The sequence below is a fragment of the Suricata suricatta genome, chromosome 1 (genome assembly GCF_006229205.1).
Source record: "Suricata suricatta isolate VVHF042 chromosome 1, meerkat_22Aug2017_6uvM2_HiC, whole genome shotgun sequence".
NCBI classification, from domain to species: Eukaryota; Metazoa; Chordata; class Mammalia; order Carnivora; family Herpestidae; genus Suricata; species Suricata suricatta.
In genome coordinates, this window is record NC_043700.1 from 35,357,655 (window position 1) to 35,374,329 (window position 16,675).

The 16,675-nt window shown below is 38.9% G+C and overlaps 1 protein-coding gene across 1 annotated transcript in view; it reads right to left on the reverse strand.

Moving 5' to 3' along the window:
• Positions 1-16,675, reverse strand: part of ZMAT4 (zinc finger matrin-type 4) — a 339,027-nt gene that overhangs the window by 213,842 nt on the left and 108,510 nt on the right. The window contains exon 3 of the mRNA XM_029939109.1: positions 6,586-6,675. Coding sequence (XP_029794969.1) covers positions 6,586-6,675 — 90 coding nt within the window. The remainder of the gene's footprint in view (positions 1-6,585; positions 6,676-16,675) is intronic.

A 16,675-nucleotide genomic window follows, 5' to 3' on the forward strand; every position in this document is an offset into this window, starting at 1 on the left:
TGCTGAGAATGAACTGAGGGTTGAGGGGGAAGGAGGAGGGGGGAAAAGAGGTGGTGGTGATGGTGGAGGGCACTTAAGGGGAAGAGCACTGGGTGTTGTATGGAAAACAATTTGACAATAAAATATTATGGAGAAAAAAAAAGGTGAGTTCATGTATATTGCACATGATAGTATATTCCTCTTTTGTTTTTTCCCCCAAACCTGTAAGAATGTAAAAACCATTCTTAGTTTGCAAACCTTACAAGAATAGGCCATGGCTGCATTTGGCCAGCAGCTGTTTTCTGATTCTTGTTTTAAGACACATCAATAAACACCACCTCTAGGAGCCCTAATCGCTCCTCAGTTGTTCCCTGTGAACACAGCAGGCCTGCCCCTAACTGGACTAGAGGAACCGCATATTACACAGTAAAGACCAATGATTGGAACCAATAGACAAAAAACGTAAGACTCTATGAATGAACACTTCACACACACACACACACACACACACACACACACACACACACACACACTCTTTACAGTTTACCGTGCAGCTTCACAAATAGGACGCTTTTATTTGAGTCCCTGAACAGCTCTGAGAGGTAGGCAGCACAGGATTTATAGGCCTTGATTATAACCATGACAATTAAGGTTAGGAAGTCCAAAACAAAGTTGTAAAACTAATATATGTAGCCAACCAGGGATAAAATCCCCACTTCTAGCTCTAAACGTGCAGCTGGAAACCAAAGCACACAGATTTTATGGGTAAATGCACCTATCTTTGTGAACTGCTCATGAATTTAGCTGCAGACCACTTGAGAAGGCAGAAAATGTTGACAAAGTAAATGTTAACATTGTATACAGCAGATGAATGTGACTTTCCCCACCACCCCATGCTTCACTTGTCTCCACCGCTCTACTGAGTGAATTCTGTTACCCCCAAATTCATGGCCACCTTGAACAGGAGACATTTGAAAATAGGGTCTTTGCAGATTAATTCATTACACTGGATTATTACAGTGGCTCTCGCTCCAGTGACTGTCAGTCTTATGAGTAGAGAAGAGAGCACGTGGAGATACATACAAGGAAGGGACCAGGTGAAGACAAAAGTGGACAGGCATGATGCAGCTCAAGCCCAGGAACACTGAAGGCTGCCAGCAACCACCAGCAGCGAGGAAAGAAACTCAGAACCGATTTTCAATCAGACCCTCCAGAGGCAGGCCCTGCCTACACCTTAATTCAGACTTGGAGCCTCCAGGACTGTGAGAAAATAAATTTCTGTTGTTTTTAGCCACCCGGTTTGTGGTAGTTTGTTACAGCCATCCCGGGAAAGTAACACACCCTCCCACCGGCATTTTATACTCTAGAAATACCTTTGAATTTTGCTTCCCTGAAGACATTACTCATTTTGGCTCCACATTCAGAAGAACGCTTTGCCCCCCTTATTCACTGGGCTCACCCACATGTATCCCTCAAGAATCAGAGTTCAGCATCAGTTTCTCCAGGCAACTCAGTCCTGCCCCAGCCCACCAGAAGAGGTTAGGGGCCTCTGTCGTGTGCTAGATCATGCCCTGGGATATGTCTGTGGGACCACCTATAACCATGGGTTACACCTGTACAGCCATCACACTGTCTGAAAAAACATGACCACACACTGGATCATCTCACCCCCTTCCTGAACTAGATCCTGGCCTCTGCTGGGGAACGGTCCATGTCCCTTCTCTCTGTACCCCTAGCCTTACTAGCTGATTACCATCTATCTCAGGAAGTGGCATGGTGAGCTAGGTTGCAGTACCAGAGGAATTTTATTTTGTTTTGTTTTGCCCTAGCCTTGTCTTTGCCACTTACCAGCAGTGCAACCAGAGTCAAGTGACTTAATTTCTCTATTTCAGTTTACTTTTCTGTAAAGTGGGGATAATGATAGTTCCTACTCTATACAGGAGTGATGAACAAATGTGTTAATATATGTAAAGCATTTAGAATGTAAGTGGGAGGTGCCTGCTAAGCACCAGCTATTATTACTTTGCCCTAGAACAGCAGTGCTCTCTGGCTCTGGACCCAGCAATGGCTTCAATGTCTAAATATAAGATAGAATTTCAAGATATGTGGGAGAAGCCTAGGAATAGAATTTAGGGAAGCAGGAAGGGGCTCAGTCTCAGGCCTGACCAATTTGGGCAAGTCATGGTACATCTTGGGACCTTATTTTCACCTTTGTCACCAAACAGGTTGGATTACATAATCCTCCTGACCTGGAACCCAGGATTTTAGGAACCCATGAAAGTGATCCTGGAGGTTTTCCAGTTCTGCTGAATATTCTAGACCTATAGGAAATCATATAAGTATTTAAAAGTGATAAGCTTGATCACACTAACCAAATGTCAAGTTTTTCCAATTAGGAGGAATTCTATTAACTCAATGTCAAAACACTATGTACTTAATACTGGTTTTTGTTGGCAATTACTTATCCTTATAGAATAAAATTAAAAGTAAAATTAAATCATCCTTTAACTTAAAAATGTTGTTTCTTAAGTACACATTTTTTTCTAAAGCAAGTGAGAAGATACTAAAAAGTATCCTGAAAACCTGAGACTCTCAATGAACTAGATTTTCTCTACAATCCTTTTTGGCTCTAATGCTCACAGGATTATAGAAAATTTCTCTAAGGCAATCAACTATAACAATTTATTTTGCATTTAATTTTACTCTGTGGCCTCAAGAGGAAAATGTCTTGCTCTAAGATTTCAGGGAGGAAAAAACATAGAAGATCTGAATGAAGATTCTAAAGAGCAAAGCACCATGAAGGAGGAATTTAAAAAGCTGGAAATATCAGGATAGGAGGCAGAAATGAATTTTAAGTTTTTGAAAAGCAACAACAAAGTTGGTGACCTGGAGCAAAAATGACATTTGACCCTGGGAATAATCATAGGCACTTGTGTTCATTTGGAGTAAATTTGGAGTTACTGCTATTCCCAGAGGGCCAAGGAGTGGGGAGGGAAGGATGACTACTACTATTCATCAGTTTTAGGAATCACTGTGGGCCTGAGGTTCAGGAGCAGTCAGGGTTTGGAGACTCAGCAACAAGTTTTCTCTAGTTCCAGAAGTCACTCAATTTGTTGCATAGTCAGGGCAGCCATGAAACTTCCCAGTCAGGTAAGGCTGGGATACAAACTTGTCACAGCCTGGGAAAGCAGGGCAGTGGGGAGGATGTGCAGGGATGGAGAGGCAGGTAGAAAAGTGTTACATTGTTCTAAGAACACAGAGTGTGTGTGGAGAGGGAATCAATAATAATAATGCATGGAGAAAGAGCTTTGAAGATAAAATGCTGAATAAATAAGTTATCTCATTTGGGCCTTATGCTAAACCTGTATATTAGACATTATTTTTATCCCCATGTTATAGCCCTGTGGAAATAAGACCAACCAAATGAGAAAAAGAAAGGCTATTTATTCAGAGCTTACTAGAGCAAGGACATCAGTCCACCATTAGCCATGGACAGCAAGTCAAGAGGATAAGGGGTAAAGCTTTGTAACAGAATAAAGGGGAGGCCTCAGATATTCCCTGATTGGAGGCCGCTTGTGTGCGGAAGCTGTAGGTAGGGGCACTAGAGGTGGACATCCTACGCGATTGGTTAGGGGTGCCTATTTGGTTTTCTCTGGCTAGTTCCAAACTGAAAGCAGATACAAAAATTAGGAAACCTTTCAAGTATTAATCAAGTCCAGACATTTGGAGACTGTTGTTACAGGGGTTATTGTTTGGCTTCCTGGATTGTTACTAGAGATAGTGATCTGACTTCCTATAAGTTTAACTGAGGTGGGCTTCTGGGGCTGGTTACTATTTACAAATCAATTGAAGTCCCAAGATGGTTGCTATAGGTTGTGGGTCAAAGTTCTAGTTTAGTTTAATTGTTTTATTTTTTCTTAGTAAAAGTATAGTTGAAACCCAATGTTATATTAGTTCCAGGTGTATCAAAGTTCTATTTCTATATTGCTGGCCATTGTCTATTTGCATAATCAATCTTTCAACCCTTAGGTATGAGTCTGTACAAATTGGCCAAATAATTACCAATTTCAACTTTCACAGCCTCAAGGAGGGACTGGGGTGGCTTCCACGCTATATCCAGTTTACCTATGAAATGTACACACAAACACATGCTAATAAAAGCGTCAACAATCTCTTTAAAAAAGTAGAGTCATTATGTTGTTTACTAACTTACTCTTATTCTATGATTATAGAAAGTGACAGAAAATGATTTAATAAATAAATCATTGGCAGGAGTACCTGGGTGGCTCAGTTCGTTAAGCATCTGACCCTTGATTTCAGCTCAGGCCATGATCTCATGTGAGTTCAAGTTCCACATCAGGTTCTGCAACAGCACAGAGCCTGCTTGAGAAGATTCTTTCTCTCCTTCTCTCTCTGCCCCCCTCCCTGCTCACACACACACATGTGCTCTCTCTGCCTGTCCTATGCACTTTTGCAAAATAAAAAAATAAACTTAAAAAAATACAAATCATTGGTAGATCCAAGTTTTCAAAACTTTGAGGAAAAAGTCCTCAAAGGGGTCTTTGGTAAGGAGTCTTTGCAAATAGTTCCTGCTCTAAAAATCCAAACATTTTCCCTTCCATACACCATCCCCAGCGCTATTGGCAGAACCAGGCCTGAGTGGGTAAATCATGGGTCTGACCAGAATGGCAAAGATCATGTCCTCAGGTAACACCAGCCTGAGTCCTAGTGTCCTCCTTCTGTCCACCCAGTCAAGCCCTCCCTAAGAGCTCAGACATAAGTAAGAACAACATCCATGAATATAACTTGAGCGGATAGAAAATAATCTGTGTTCCAAGAGCTAATTGTCAAACGTCTATGAACCCAATTGTTTTTGACTACTATGATAAGACATGAAATAGCTACTGAATGAAGGGACACAGGCATCATTGCTGGATAATTGCAGGGAAAAGGAACTAATTTTGTTCTCTCCACTAATGGAAAGAGAAAAAACAGGACTCTGCTGTAGCTACAAGATTATGAGACTACATGAAAGCTGGCTCAGGCCAAGTCTCCTGGGGCTTAATAAGTTCTTTTGATAGGAATACACCCAAGTATGCACTCATCTCCTCCCTCCTACCCCCTCCAACTGGTGCCATCCATTCAAGCCCAAAGACCCCAACTCAAATGCCAGCTCTCAGTAACACCATACCTGAGCGACTTGTATTGGCATGGGTAACTTGCCCTATATCTCCATGGGATTTTGTGCAGAATGTTAAATAAACACCTATACTGTGCGATTATAGCAATTTTTATATAATGTTTATCTCCCTCACCTGACTCTGAGTATCTTTAAGGCAAGTCTGGGCCTTATTCATCTCTCTTTCCTCAATACTTTGCATATAACCGTACACCTCACAGAAGCCTGGTGAGGAAAATGTAATTATTATAGCCTTACTGAGGAAACAAGTTGAGAGAGATCAATTATTTGCCCAAGGTCTTAAGGCTGAGAGCTGACAGACCCAGTCTCTGTCCCACTTCGTAGCAGCTTAAAAAGTTTTTGTGACATCTTTCGCCTCCGATAAGCTCCAAATGCTGCTTCCCCAAGGAAGTAAAGACAACTCCTCAGTATTCCAGATTAGCCTGCCTATGAACAGCTCGTGTGTGATGTAAGAGGAGTGCTTGGAATTCGTTAACACCAGCCCTGATGCTCACTACTCGTGGTCATCCACAGTTCTCTTGTTCTCTCTTTTTCTCTTGTGAGGAACACACAAATGCAGTTCTTGTCAAGTGTCTTCAATGATCATATATTAATTTTTAATAAGAAAACAAGACAGGTGTCTATAAGGCAGCAGAAGGAGAAAGGAACACAAGTATAAGCAAGAGCATAGGGCATAAATTCTACGCCTACAGCCTCCTCAGAGCTCAAAGGACAAGCGATTTCTGTTTCATCTGCAATGTTTATTACAGAGGGACCTCTGCAATGGATGGATATGAATATTTCACTTGTTAGGAAAAGTAAGCTTGCTGGGAGGAAGCAATATTTATTTTATCAGTCCCTGCCTTGTCCTGGCTGATGTAAACCCTTTGCTCTGACTTTACATCCTCAAAGCAACTTTCTAACTGTCATTTTCTTCCCAAGTAAATGTTCCCTCAGGGAGAGGGGCACTCATCAAAAACCCTCAGTATTTTTATTTGCAAGATGTGCATAGTCTTTATAAACGAACAAAGTGGAATTCAGTTTTAGACACCAAAGGAAAAATAAAAAACGTTAATAGCAAAGTATCTGATATTATTGGCAGGTTTTCTCCTTAGGCCATCTTGACTGTGTTTTGTTTTCTTCTGACGGCTCCCGCCTTCCCTTCTCCAGCTGCTCTCTGTCCCTTCTGTACATTCTTTCTCTGCTCTGCCCTGGTGTGGAGTCATCACAAAGTTCTCCAACACCCTACTGGCAAGTTTGGGCAGGAAAAAGGAAAAAGACTTGCTTACATGTACTATTTAATGAGAATAATTTCTACTCACTTAGCTTTCCTGGTAAGGTGGACATGACTATACTTCCTAGACTTGAAAAGTTCTTAGCAAATGGAACAAATCGTCTAAGGATGTCAGACAGTGCCAGATACTCACGTTTTCTGACCGAAGTCTCTTGGCAGGACACCCGCCATCCCTGGGGTGAAGCATGTAATACAGTCGGACTTTGCTTGCATGTTTTCGACTCTAGGAAAGAAAAGCAGAAGCAGATACTATGAAAGAGAAAATATTGTAAACCCTCGGCAACATAGCCAGTGACCGTTAGTGCAAAGTAGTACTTTCATTAAAAACACTTCCACATGCTCTTGAGAATGACGTGGGGTAACGTTTCACATAGGTTTAGTGACTTGTGCAAAGTTATAAAGCCAACATAATTTTGGGATTTGAAAACACAGTTAAAGAAGAAAGTTAAACGTAAAACACTGGAATCTTGAAGCATAGAGTGCATAATATATTTAATTGTCCTCAAAATAAGAACAGGTCAGCAGAGAGAATAATACAAGGATCAACGGTGATGGAAAGCTTAGATGCCCAGCCTTGTCTCACACTCCCACTTCCCTGCCCCGAGGAGGCGGGAACAATGTGCCCCCCCACCCCCCAGGGAGTTGGCACGCATAGTATCTCCAACAGAAGCCTTTATCTCTGGTTATCCCATGCTAGATAGAGCCTCCTTAATAAGCTATCAAAAGAGATTTTTCAGAGTCAGATATCATGAGCAAATAAAAGATCTCCTATGCAAGCCTGAGGACTGATCAGAGCCCAAGCTGCATGCAAGCAGGCAGAACAGCTGAACAAATGAAGCCCCACCTCCCATTCGATCAGCAGGACTCGGCATTCTGCCTGTATTGAACAGCCCACGCCCAGCATGGAGAAGTGACTGTATCTTAGTTCCATCTTTCTTCTACTACTTTGCTCAACAAGGAGCCCGCCTGGATTTCCCACACCTTTAAAGAACACTGCAGTTCTAACTTCCAAGATGCTGCCTGAGGCAGGACGGCAGAGTGAGAAGAGCACCACCAGTCACAAATTCAGAACCCAAGGGCAGTTCCACCACCATTTGGCTGTGTGATATGAAGCAAGTCAGTCTAATTTGTTTATAGCTAAAATGAGTCTTATTTTCTCTGTGTACAAAATGAACATGATATTTATTAGGGTTTCTGTGAAAATCAAATGAGGCAGCACATATGACAAAGTGCAATCTGTGTAATGCTTAACATGTCTCACCAGCGAGTGCACCAATCCTGAACTCAATCTGCACTGCTCTGCTGTCAGTTCTCCTTGAATCCATCACTACCTAATTCCCATCGCCTATCCCCTTCCTATGTTCAGGGCTGATTTCTTTCTTTTCCAGGCATTGGTTCCACTTTGCCTTTACTTACAGTTGGGGCCTGGCCGATATCCTGCACGATGGTTTGCCTTCATAGATTAGTCACAAAGGCAAAATGATTTTCAGAGAACGCACAGTGAATTGCAATTTGTTTATAGGATATGATATAAATCCCTCTGTCTGATTTTCCTTCTTTATCACATTTTTCATCCCCTTATTGTGCCTACAGCAAGAAAACCATGCTTCTAAAACAGTCCTTGAATACTTTCAAGGCCTTTAAATGGATTTAAAAGTGCTAATGGAACATGAACAATATTACAGATGTGTAAAGGTACTGAAGTGTGATTGTGAAATATATTTGTAGCCATTTCCAGGTTGTATTGTAAGTTTTAATCATGGGTTACCTGGAGTCTTGTTTGCCTGGGAAATTGGTAGGACAGCGAAATATAGACCTATGTGGACCTGTGCCAGATGATTTCAACAGCATGGTCCAGCTTCTGCATGTTTCTGAGAATGATGCAGTGCAGACTGGTGCAGTTTTTTGCAGATAAATATGTTGATTACTAAAACCTGTACACATTTTCCAGTTTTGTTGGTTTTTTGGATGAAAGGAGTAGTGGTAAAGTTAAGAATATTGCTACAGTCAACAAGAGAAAAAAGAACATTTAAAAACCTGCAGGATGCTGAATATGGCCAGAGACCCTGGGCTGGAGAAAAGCATAACAGACAGGTAATTAGTAAAAAGACAAAGCAGTACCAGTGTGAGTTCAAAGCTGCCTGAAGTGGGCTTTCAATGTTGCATTTGTTCCCAAAGAAGAATGTATCACTTTAACTACCACTATCAATCTACTCAAAGCCCTGGATTCCCAAAAAACAAAATCATGACCAAATTGGAAATCTCATAATGTGGCTTGTTTCATGGTTGGAGTTCTTCTCTTTGCTAAAATACTACATTTCTTTCCAAAAGACTCTTCCCAGCAAAGGCAGAGTTCACTGGATTATTTAATTGCAGTTTGACAAAACTGGAAGGAACCCATTAGCTAAAAAGAAAAGGGAAGCAGATGATAAGTCTGCTATAAAGCCATTAGTGATAAGAGATGTTGGGATTTGAGTCTTATCAGCAATTTTCTTCATTAAAGGCCAGTTTTTCTCCTTCAGCTCTGCCAGCCTCCAATGTTGACAGAAGACTAACTGCCCTCCAGGTACTGTCTTTGCCCTTGTGTATGGGTGAAAAAAATCAGAGCTTTGGAAAATCCCGCCTCCTTTAGGAATGATGGCAGAGACGTCCTAGTTCATCATTTAGCTGTTTCTCTACTGTCTGGTCTTCCCTGTTGCCAGGTCTTCTCTATTGCCTCTGACCTCCTGCTGTTTTTCCTGGGTTGTCTACACAGGGTCCAATGCTTTTCCCACCCACAAGCCAATCCTGACTTCACACAGACAGTAAAAACTCCAAAGATAGTCCACTTTTCAGTGAGAGAAGTATGGAGTCACCCTTCCAGTTAGACTGATTCAAACCCAATGCCACTTCCAAATGATGTCGGTTAAGAAAGCGAAAGAGGTTGCTGTTAAAATGCTCTCAGGCCCCCTACAATTCCCCTGCCTCAGCTCAGGCCCTGCTCCGCTAGTGAGGCCTCTCCTTTCTTCCTGGCATGCTCACCTCTGTCTCAAGGTGAGTCATACTGAGTAACCCACGGTGTCCTCCCCACTTGGCTCCTCTCAACCCCTTACCTATCATAAATTGCTTGAGATTTGACATTGTAACGTCACTCCTTCCAATTTATTTTAAAACTAACCAAACAAAAATTTTTCCACAAAAGGTCAAACTTAGATTTGAGCAAAGATGTTCATCGCAACATTATCAAGCTAGGAACAAAAAATCGGGGAGGCAGCTACATGTTGGATAAGAGGCTAGTTAAAGTAGCCACTGGATGCCCTTATATTTGGTTAAAGATTGAAAAAGTGCTTCCTACATAATGAATGTTGAATGAAAAATGCTAAACTGAAAATTGCTTGTGTACTGTGATTAAGATGATATAAATATTTGTAAGTATATCAGTGAGAGGTGGTAAGGAAAATAAAAAACAAGCATGGGTAGAGAAAGCATGGATGGTTTTCATTTTTTTATTTCTACAACCAATTTTCCCTTATCATAAAAGTAATAACATCACAATGTTCAAGCCATTGTAATTCCTCAATAAGTATACTTTCTACTCACAATGATTGTAATTAGCAAAAAGCACAGTGATCTGGAATGCTTTTATACTTATATATTCATATACTGGCATAATTGACCAGATTCCCAGCTACCTCTGTTAACATCTTATCAACATTCAAATGCATTATTTTTTTCCACAGCAATACTTGCTGATTAGATGAGACTACTTAACCCAAGAGCAATACACATTACTTTAAATTTTAAAACTTTATTTGGGAACATACAGATGTCATGGTAAGTATATGTCCTTTTCACAATGTGGTCATTTCTACTTCCTGTGTGGAGACTACAGGGAGAATGAGCAAACGCACAACCAACCTGAAAGGGGAGTTACTTCTGAAACAGATTTACGTCATCCAAGTAAATATGAACAACAAAAACAAACCCTTGTGATTTTTTCAGATTTATTAATACCTCATACATACATACATACATGCACTGCTTTTAAGAGTTAAAAAGACAGATTGCCAACTGAAAGGAAATATAAGGAGACAAAAGGACCTACATGTTAAATGTACATATGACAGAGTTTCAGGGAAGAAAAGGGCCATTTCTTTAAGGGAAAAGACATGAAAAAGAAATTAAAGTATCTTTCGCTTGCACCAAAAGTCAGTCCCTGGTTCTCGCATTAATATCTGCATTTTAAGCAAAAGTCATTACTTTCATTCAAACCACATCAACTTTAAACTTCCCAGAGAGGTCAGAAATTACCAACTCTTCCATTTTAATTAAAGCCTTTGCCCCTGATGCTGGGCATTGTGCACGGGGCAGACCTATCTGCAGATTAGTTTCTTTGGCTGAAACAATCTCTTGGCACTCAAAGAAATAGTCTAAAGTAGAAATTCAGGCCAGCCTTCTCTTTGGGGGGATAAAGAACAAGACAAACCTCTATTTCCAATGTATTGTGTGAAAGAAGGGGGTGGACCACATGGAAATAGAATGGCTTTGTGCTTCGCCTAAATAGCCATTTTCCATTATCACATACCCTTAAAAAATTCACAACTCAAATTTGCTTCCAGCAAGGCTACTGATTTCTGGTCTCATAAAATGTGAAGATAACAAAGCAACTTAGTATTTGCATAATGCTCCAAACAGCCTTCAAAGCCCTTTGACATTTACCATTTCATTTTATCCTCAAATCACAGTTGTGAGGCTGGCAGGAGAGGTGTTATTTCAAATAAGCTTTAAGATCCATTCCTGATTCCCTAGTTAAGTCTTCACCATTTTATTTCATCATAGGTATCTAATTATACCTCTTCCAAAAACCAGCTAAAATAAACCTTTTTCCTATAAGAAGAAGGGGAAACCTGGAACAGACTGATAATTACAGAAGAGTGATCCTCACATGCCATCAATTTTGAGCTGTTTCTACTCATTTTAGGGTGAAGAAGACCCCATTAAGGGAAGGGCAACAAATACCAAGGGTCTAAGTCCCCAGCTACCCAAAAATGACTGACTGATGTGAGAGGGGCTCCACCTCTCAGGAAGAAGGAGAAGGCACCTTGGCAGAACCCCACTACTCCCAGGTTGAGGGCCCCAGTGCTGAGCCCTGGAAAAGCTGGAGCACAACTTCACTGGCAAGTCAAGGTTACATGCAGAGAAAACCGCAAGTGTGGGAGAGACCCTCTGATGACTGGGACTCTTTCCCAGAGTAATGCATCTTTCCTTCTTATCACAGGAGGGAGGCTGGACACAGAAACTGCCTGTACCTAGAGTGGACCAACTAAAAATCTCAGAAGAAATAAATAAGAAATAAATGTCCTCTGCTGGAACTGCCCAAGGACCTGGGTTCCAGACCTCCTGAACAGGCCACTGAAGTGGCCCTACAAATGGAATCAGATCAGAAGATCCTGCAAGCTTTCATGAATACCAGGAAAGGATCAAAGACCAATCATCACACACTAGGGACAAGTGACAGGCCCTCATAACCTCTGTTCACCGAGGATCAGTGGCACCGAGGAACTAATTCTGTAATAGAAAAGAAGATTTGGGAAAACTCCCAAGGAAAAGGCATCAAGCAGGTATTTGCAAAATATTTTCCACAATAAATAGAAGTACATTTTAAATGGCACAGTCTTTCTTCCATTTAATGCAAGAAAATATGGACTGAGGGTAAAAGCTAAAATATGAGATAACTGAAATTAAGCTGATTGAAATAAAGATGTACTGCCTCCATTAATAAAGAAAGAACATTAAAAATATCATGGTTTGATTTTGAAGGTCTTCCCACTCCAGTACAGGAGCAGAATCAACCCCGCAGATCAGTCAATATAGAGATACTTCCTAGAATGCAGAGGATAGAATAAAGGAGGAGAAAGAAGTGATACTGGAGATCTTATATATGAGAGATCAGAACAAACAGACAAATAGAATAAAAAGCCCCAAAATAGAACCAATACAGTAATGTAGAACAAAAAGAAAATTAGAAATATATAAATATAAATATATCTTTGTAATTGGAAAGTTTTCTGAACAAAGCAAAAGGATGACAGAGCATAAAAAATAGGTATTTCAATCTGAAATACATATGAGGCAAACCATAAAGTAGGAAAAATATTTGCAATATGTAAAATAAAATGGTTTAGTACCTAAGATAGAGGACTCTAACAGATTATAAGACAAATAGATTAAAATAGGCAAAAAATATCAATAGGAATTGGAGAAAAGCAAATAGCTCTAAGATATTTAGAAAAAGTTTATCCAAATTTTACATTATAACCTTTAAACTAAAAAATATAAATTTTTTCAATGTTAAATTGATAAAGATTTACAAGACAAACCTATCTATATTGGTGAAGATACAGAACAATGAAGATCATGTACATAGTTATTAGGCATGTAAGATTCCAGGATGAAAATTTTGCAATATGTATTCATAAGGGAAAAAATTGTTTCATACAATAATTCTACTTCTATGAATTGATTTTAAGGAAGCAGAAATATATTTTGCCATTTATTTATAAGTGAAGTCAAGAAAATAAATTATGTATCCTGAGAGGGATAAACATTTTATCTGTATGATAGATTTCCAAACTGCCATCAAGAAATTATTGTAATAATATCAATGACATTTAAAGAAAATCTATGAAATCATACAATGAAAAAACTCCCTTTGAAACCAGAATATAAAAGATGCCAAGTTTTTTAACAATAACAATATATATATACCCACTCATATATAACATATATACATATACATATATATATATCCATATGTGTGTGTGTGTACATATATTTAGCATAGACATATAAAAAGTCTAGGGAGAAATATACCAAAGCGTTAACATTGTTTATCATGTATCACAGTTTATTTCAACTGCTCTTAACATGCTTTTTAATATTTTTTCCTGTCACCATACACCACTATTACAATATTCCCTATGCTATGCCCTTTATCTGCATGACTCATTTATTCCCTACCTGGAAGCCCGTATCGCCCACTCCTCTTCACCCATCTTGCCTATCACACTGTCCTTCTCTACTCTGGCAACCACCAATTTCTTCTCTGTATTTATGGGTCTGTTTCTGCTTTTTTGTTTGTTCATTTGTTTTTCTAGATCCCACATATAAATGAAATCATATAGTATTTGTTTTTCTCTGACTTATTTCACTTAGGATTATATCCTCTGCCTCCATCCATGTGGTTGTAAATGGCAAGATTCTCATTCTTTTTTATGCTTAGTAATATCCCATCACACACACATGCACCCCACATTTTCCCTTTTTTATTCACATATGATTAACATAGAAAATCATATTAGTTTCAGATATACACTAATTCAAAAGTTGTATACATTTCTCAGTGCTCTCCAAAATAAGTGTACTCCTAATCCTCTTTCTTTTATCTATTTATCTTTTTTATTATGTATATATATATATGTATGTAAATGCCACACCTCCTCTATCCATTCATCGATCTATGGACACTTGGGTTGCTTCCCTATCTTGACTACTGTAAAAAGTACTGCCATAAAGAGGTGTGCATGTAATTGTTCAAATTAGTGTTTGCTAATATTTTGTTGAGGATTTTTACATAAGGTTCATCAGGAATATTGGCCTATAGTTTTCCTTTTGTGTAGTGTCTTTATCTGGTTATGGTGTCAGTAATGCTAGACTCATAGAACGAATCTGGGAACTATTTTATGTCTTCTATTTTTTGAAATACATTGAGAAGAATAGGTATTAACTCTTCTTTAAATGTTTGGTAGAATTCACCTGTGAAGCTATCTGGTCCTGGACTTTTGTTTGTTTTGAGTATTTTATTACTGATTCCATTTCATTGCTAGTGATTGATCTGTTCAACTGTTCCATTTCTCCCCAATTCAGTTTAGGAAAGTTATATGTTTCTAGAAATTTATCCATTTCTTCTAGGTTGTCCAATTTGTAGGCATATAATTTTTCATTATATTCTCTTATAATCCTTTTTATTTGTGTGGTATCAGCTGTTATTTCTCCTCCTTCATTTCTGATTTTATTTGTTTGCATTTTCTCTTATTTTTTTGATGAGTATGGCTAAAAGTTGGTCAATTTCATTCATCTTTTCAAAGAATAAGCTTCTGGTTTCAGTGATATGCTCTATTGTTTCTTAATTGCTATTTCATTTATTTCTGTCTTAATCCTTATCATTTTGTTTCTTCTACTTGCTCTTATTTATTCTTTTTCTAGCTCCCTTATGTGTAAGTTTAGGTTTCTTGAGTTTTTCCTTCCTTCTTGAGGTTGTCCTGTGTTATTACAGTCTTCACTCTTAGAACAGCTTTTGCTGAATCCCAAGGATTTGGGATCCTTGTGTTTTTATTTTTATTTGTATCTATTAGGTATTATATAATTTTCTCTTTGATTTCTTGGTTGACTCATTCATTGTTTGGTAGCATGTTACTTAACTTCCATGTAGTTCTGTTCTTTCTAGATTTTTTTCTTGTGATTGATTTCTAATTTCATACCACTGTGGTCAAAAAGTTGCATAAATTATTTCAATTGTTTTAAATTTATTGAGACTTGATTTTCAGCCTAACGTGATGTATTCTGGAGAATGCTCCATGTGTACTTGAAAAGAATGTGTATTCTGCTGCTATGGGAGTAAAAACTTTCAATATATCTGCTAGGTCTATCTGGTCCAATGTGTCATTTACAGCCATTGTTCCCTTTTTTATTTTGTCTGTATGACCTATCCATTGATGTGAGGTGTTGAAGTCTCCTTAAAATTATTCAATTACTTCTTTATGTCTGTTAATCATTGCTTTATGTATTTAGGTGTTCCTTTGCTGAGTGCATAAATATTTACAATTGTTATTTTGTCTCTTTTGGATTGTTCTCTTTATCATAAAGTAGTGGGTCTTGTTTTCTTTTTGTTGTTGTTGTTTTTTCCTTTAATTTTATTTTTCTTTTTTTTTATAGTTTGTTGTCAAGTTGGTTCCCATATAACACCCAGTGCTCATCCCCACAAGTGCCCTCCTCCATACATTTCACCTCCCTTCTCCTCTCCCCCTCCCCCATCAGCACTCAGTTTGTTCTCAGTATTCAAGAGTCTCTCATGATTTGCTTCCCTCCCTCTCCCCAACAATTTTCCCCCTTCCCCTTCCCCACGGTCCTCCGTTAAGTTTCTCCTGTTCCATGTATGAGTGAAAACATATGGCATCTGTCCTCCTCCGCCTAACTTATTTCACTTAGCATAACACCCTCAAGTTCCATCCACATTGCTACAAATGGCCAGGTTTCATTCTTTTTCATTTCCATGTAGTATTCCGTTGCACAGATAAACCACATCTTCTTGATCCATTCATCAGCTGATGGACATTTAGGCTCTTTCCATGATTTGGCTATTGTTGAAAGTACTGCTATGGACATTGGGGTACATGTGCCCCTATGCATCAGCACTTCTGTATCCCTTGGGTAAATCCCTAGCAGTGCTATTGCTGGGTCATAGGGGAGTTCTATTGTTAATTTTTTGAGGAGCTCCACACTGTTTCCCAGAGTGGCTACACCAGTTTACATTCAGTGGGTCTTGTTTTCTTATCCATTCAGTCATTGATAGGAATGTACTTATTGCCATTTTGTTATTTGTTTTATAGTCATTTTTACAGTTAGTATTCTTATAGTATAGTATTCTTCTCAATTCCTTTCTTCTCCTGCTCTCTTCTCTTGTGGTTTGGTGACTTTCTTTAAGAATATGCTTGAGGGAATGAGGCAAATCATGAGAGACTCTGGAATACTGAAAACAAACTGAGGGCTGAAGAGGGAGGAGGGGAGTGGAAGGGGGGTGATGGCCATGGAGAGGGGCACTTGTGGGGAAGACACTGGGTGTTATATGGAAACCAACTTGGTAATACACTATTTAATTAATAAAAAAATTTAAAAAAGAATATGCTTGGATTCCTTTCATTAATTTTTGCCTATCTATTACAGTATACCACATCTTCTTTATCCATTTACCTATTGATAGACAATTGGGTTGCTTCCCATACATATCTTGGCTGTTGTAAATAATGCTGCAATAAACATAAGAGGGCATATATCGTTTTGACCTCGTGTTTGCATTTTCTTTGGGTAAAGATCCAGCAGTGGAATTACTGGATCATATGGTAATTCTATTTTTTAATTCTTTGAGGAATATCTATACTGTTTTCCAAATTGGTTACATCAACTTA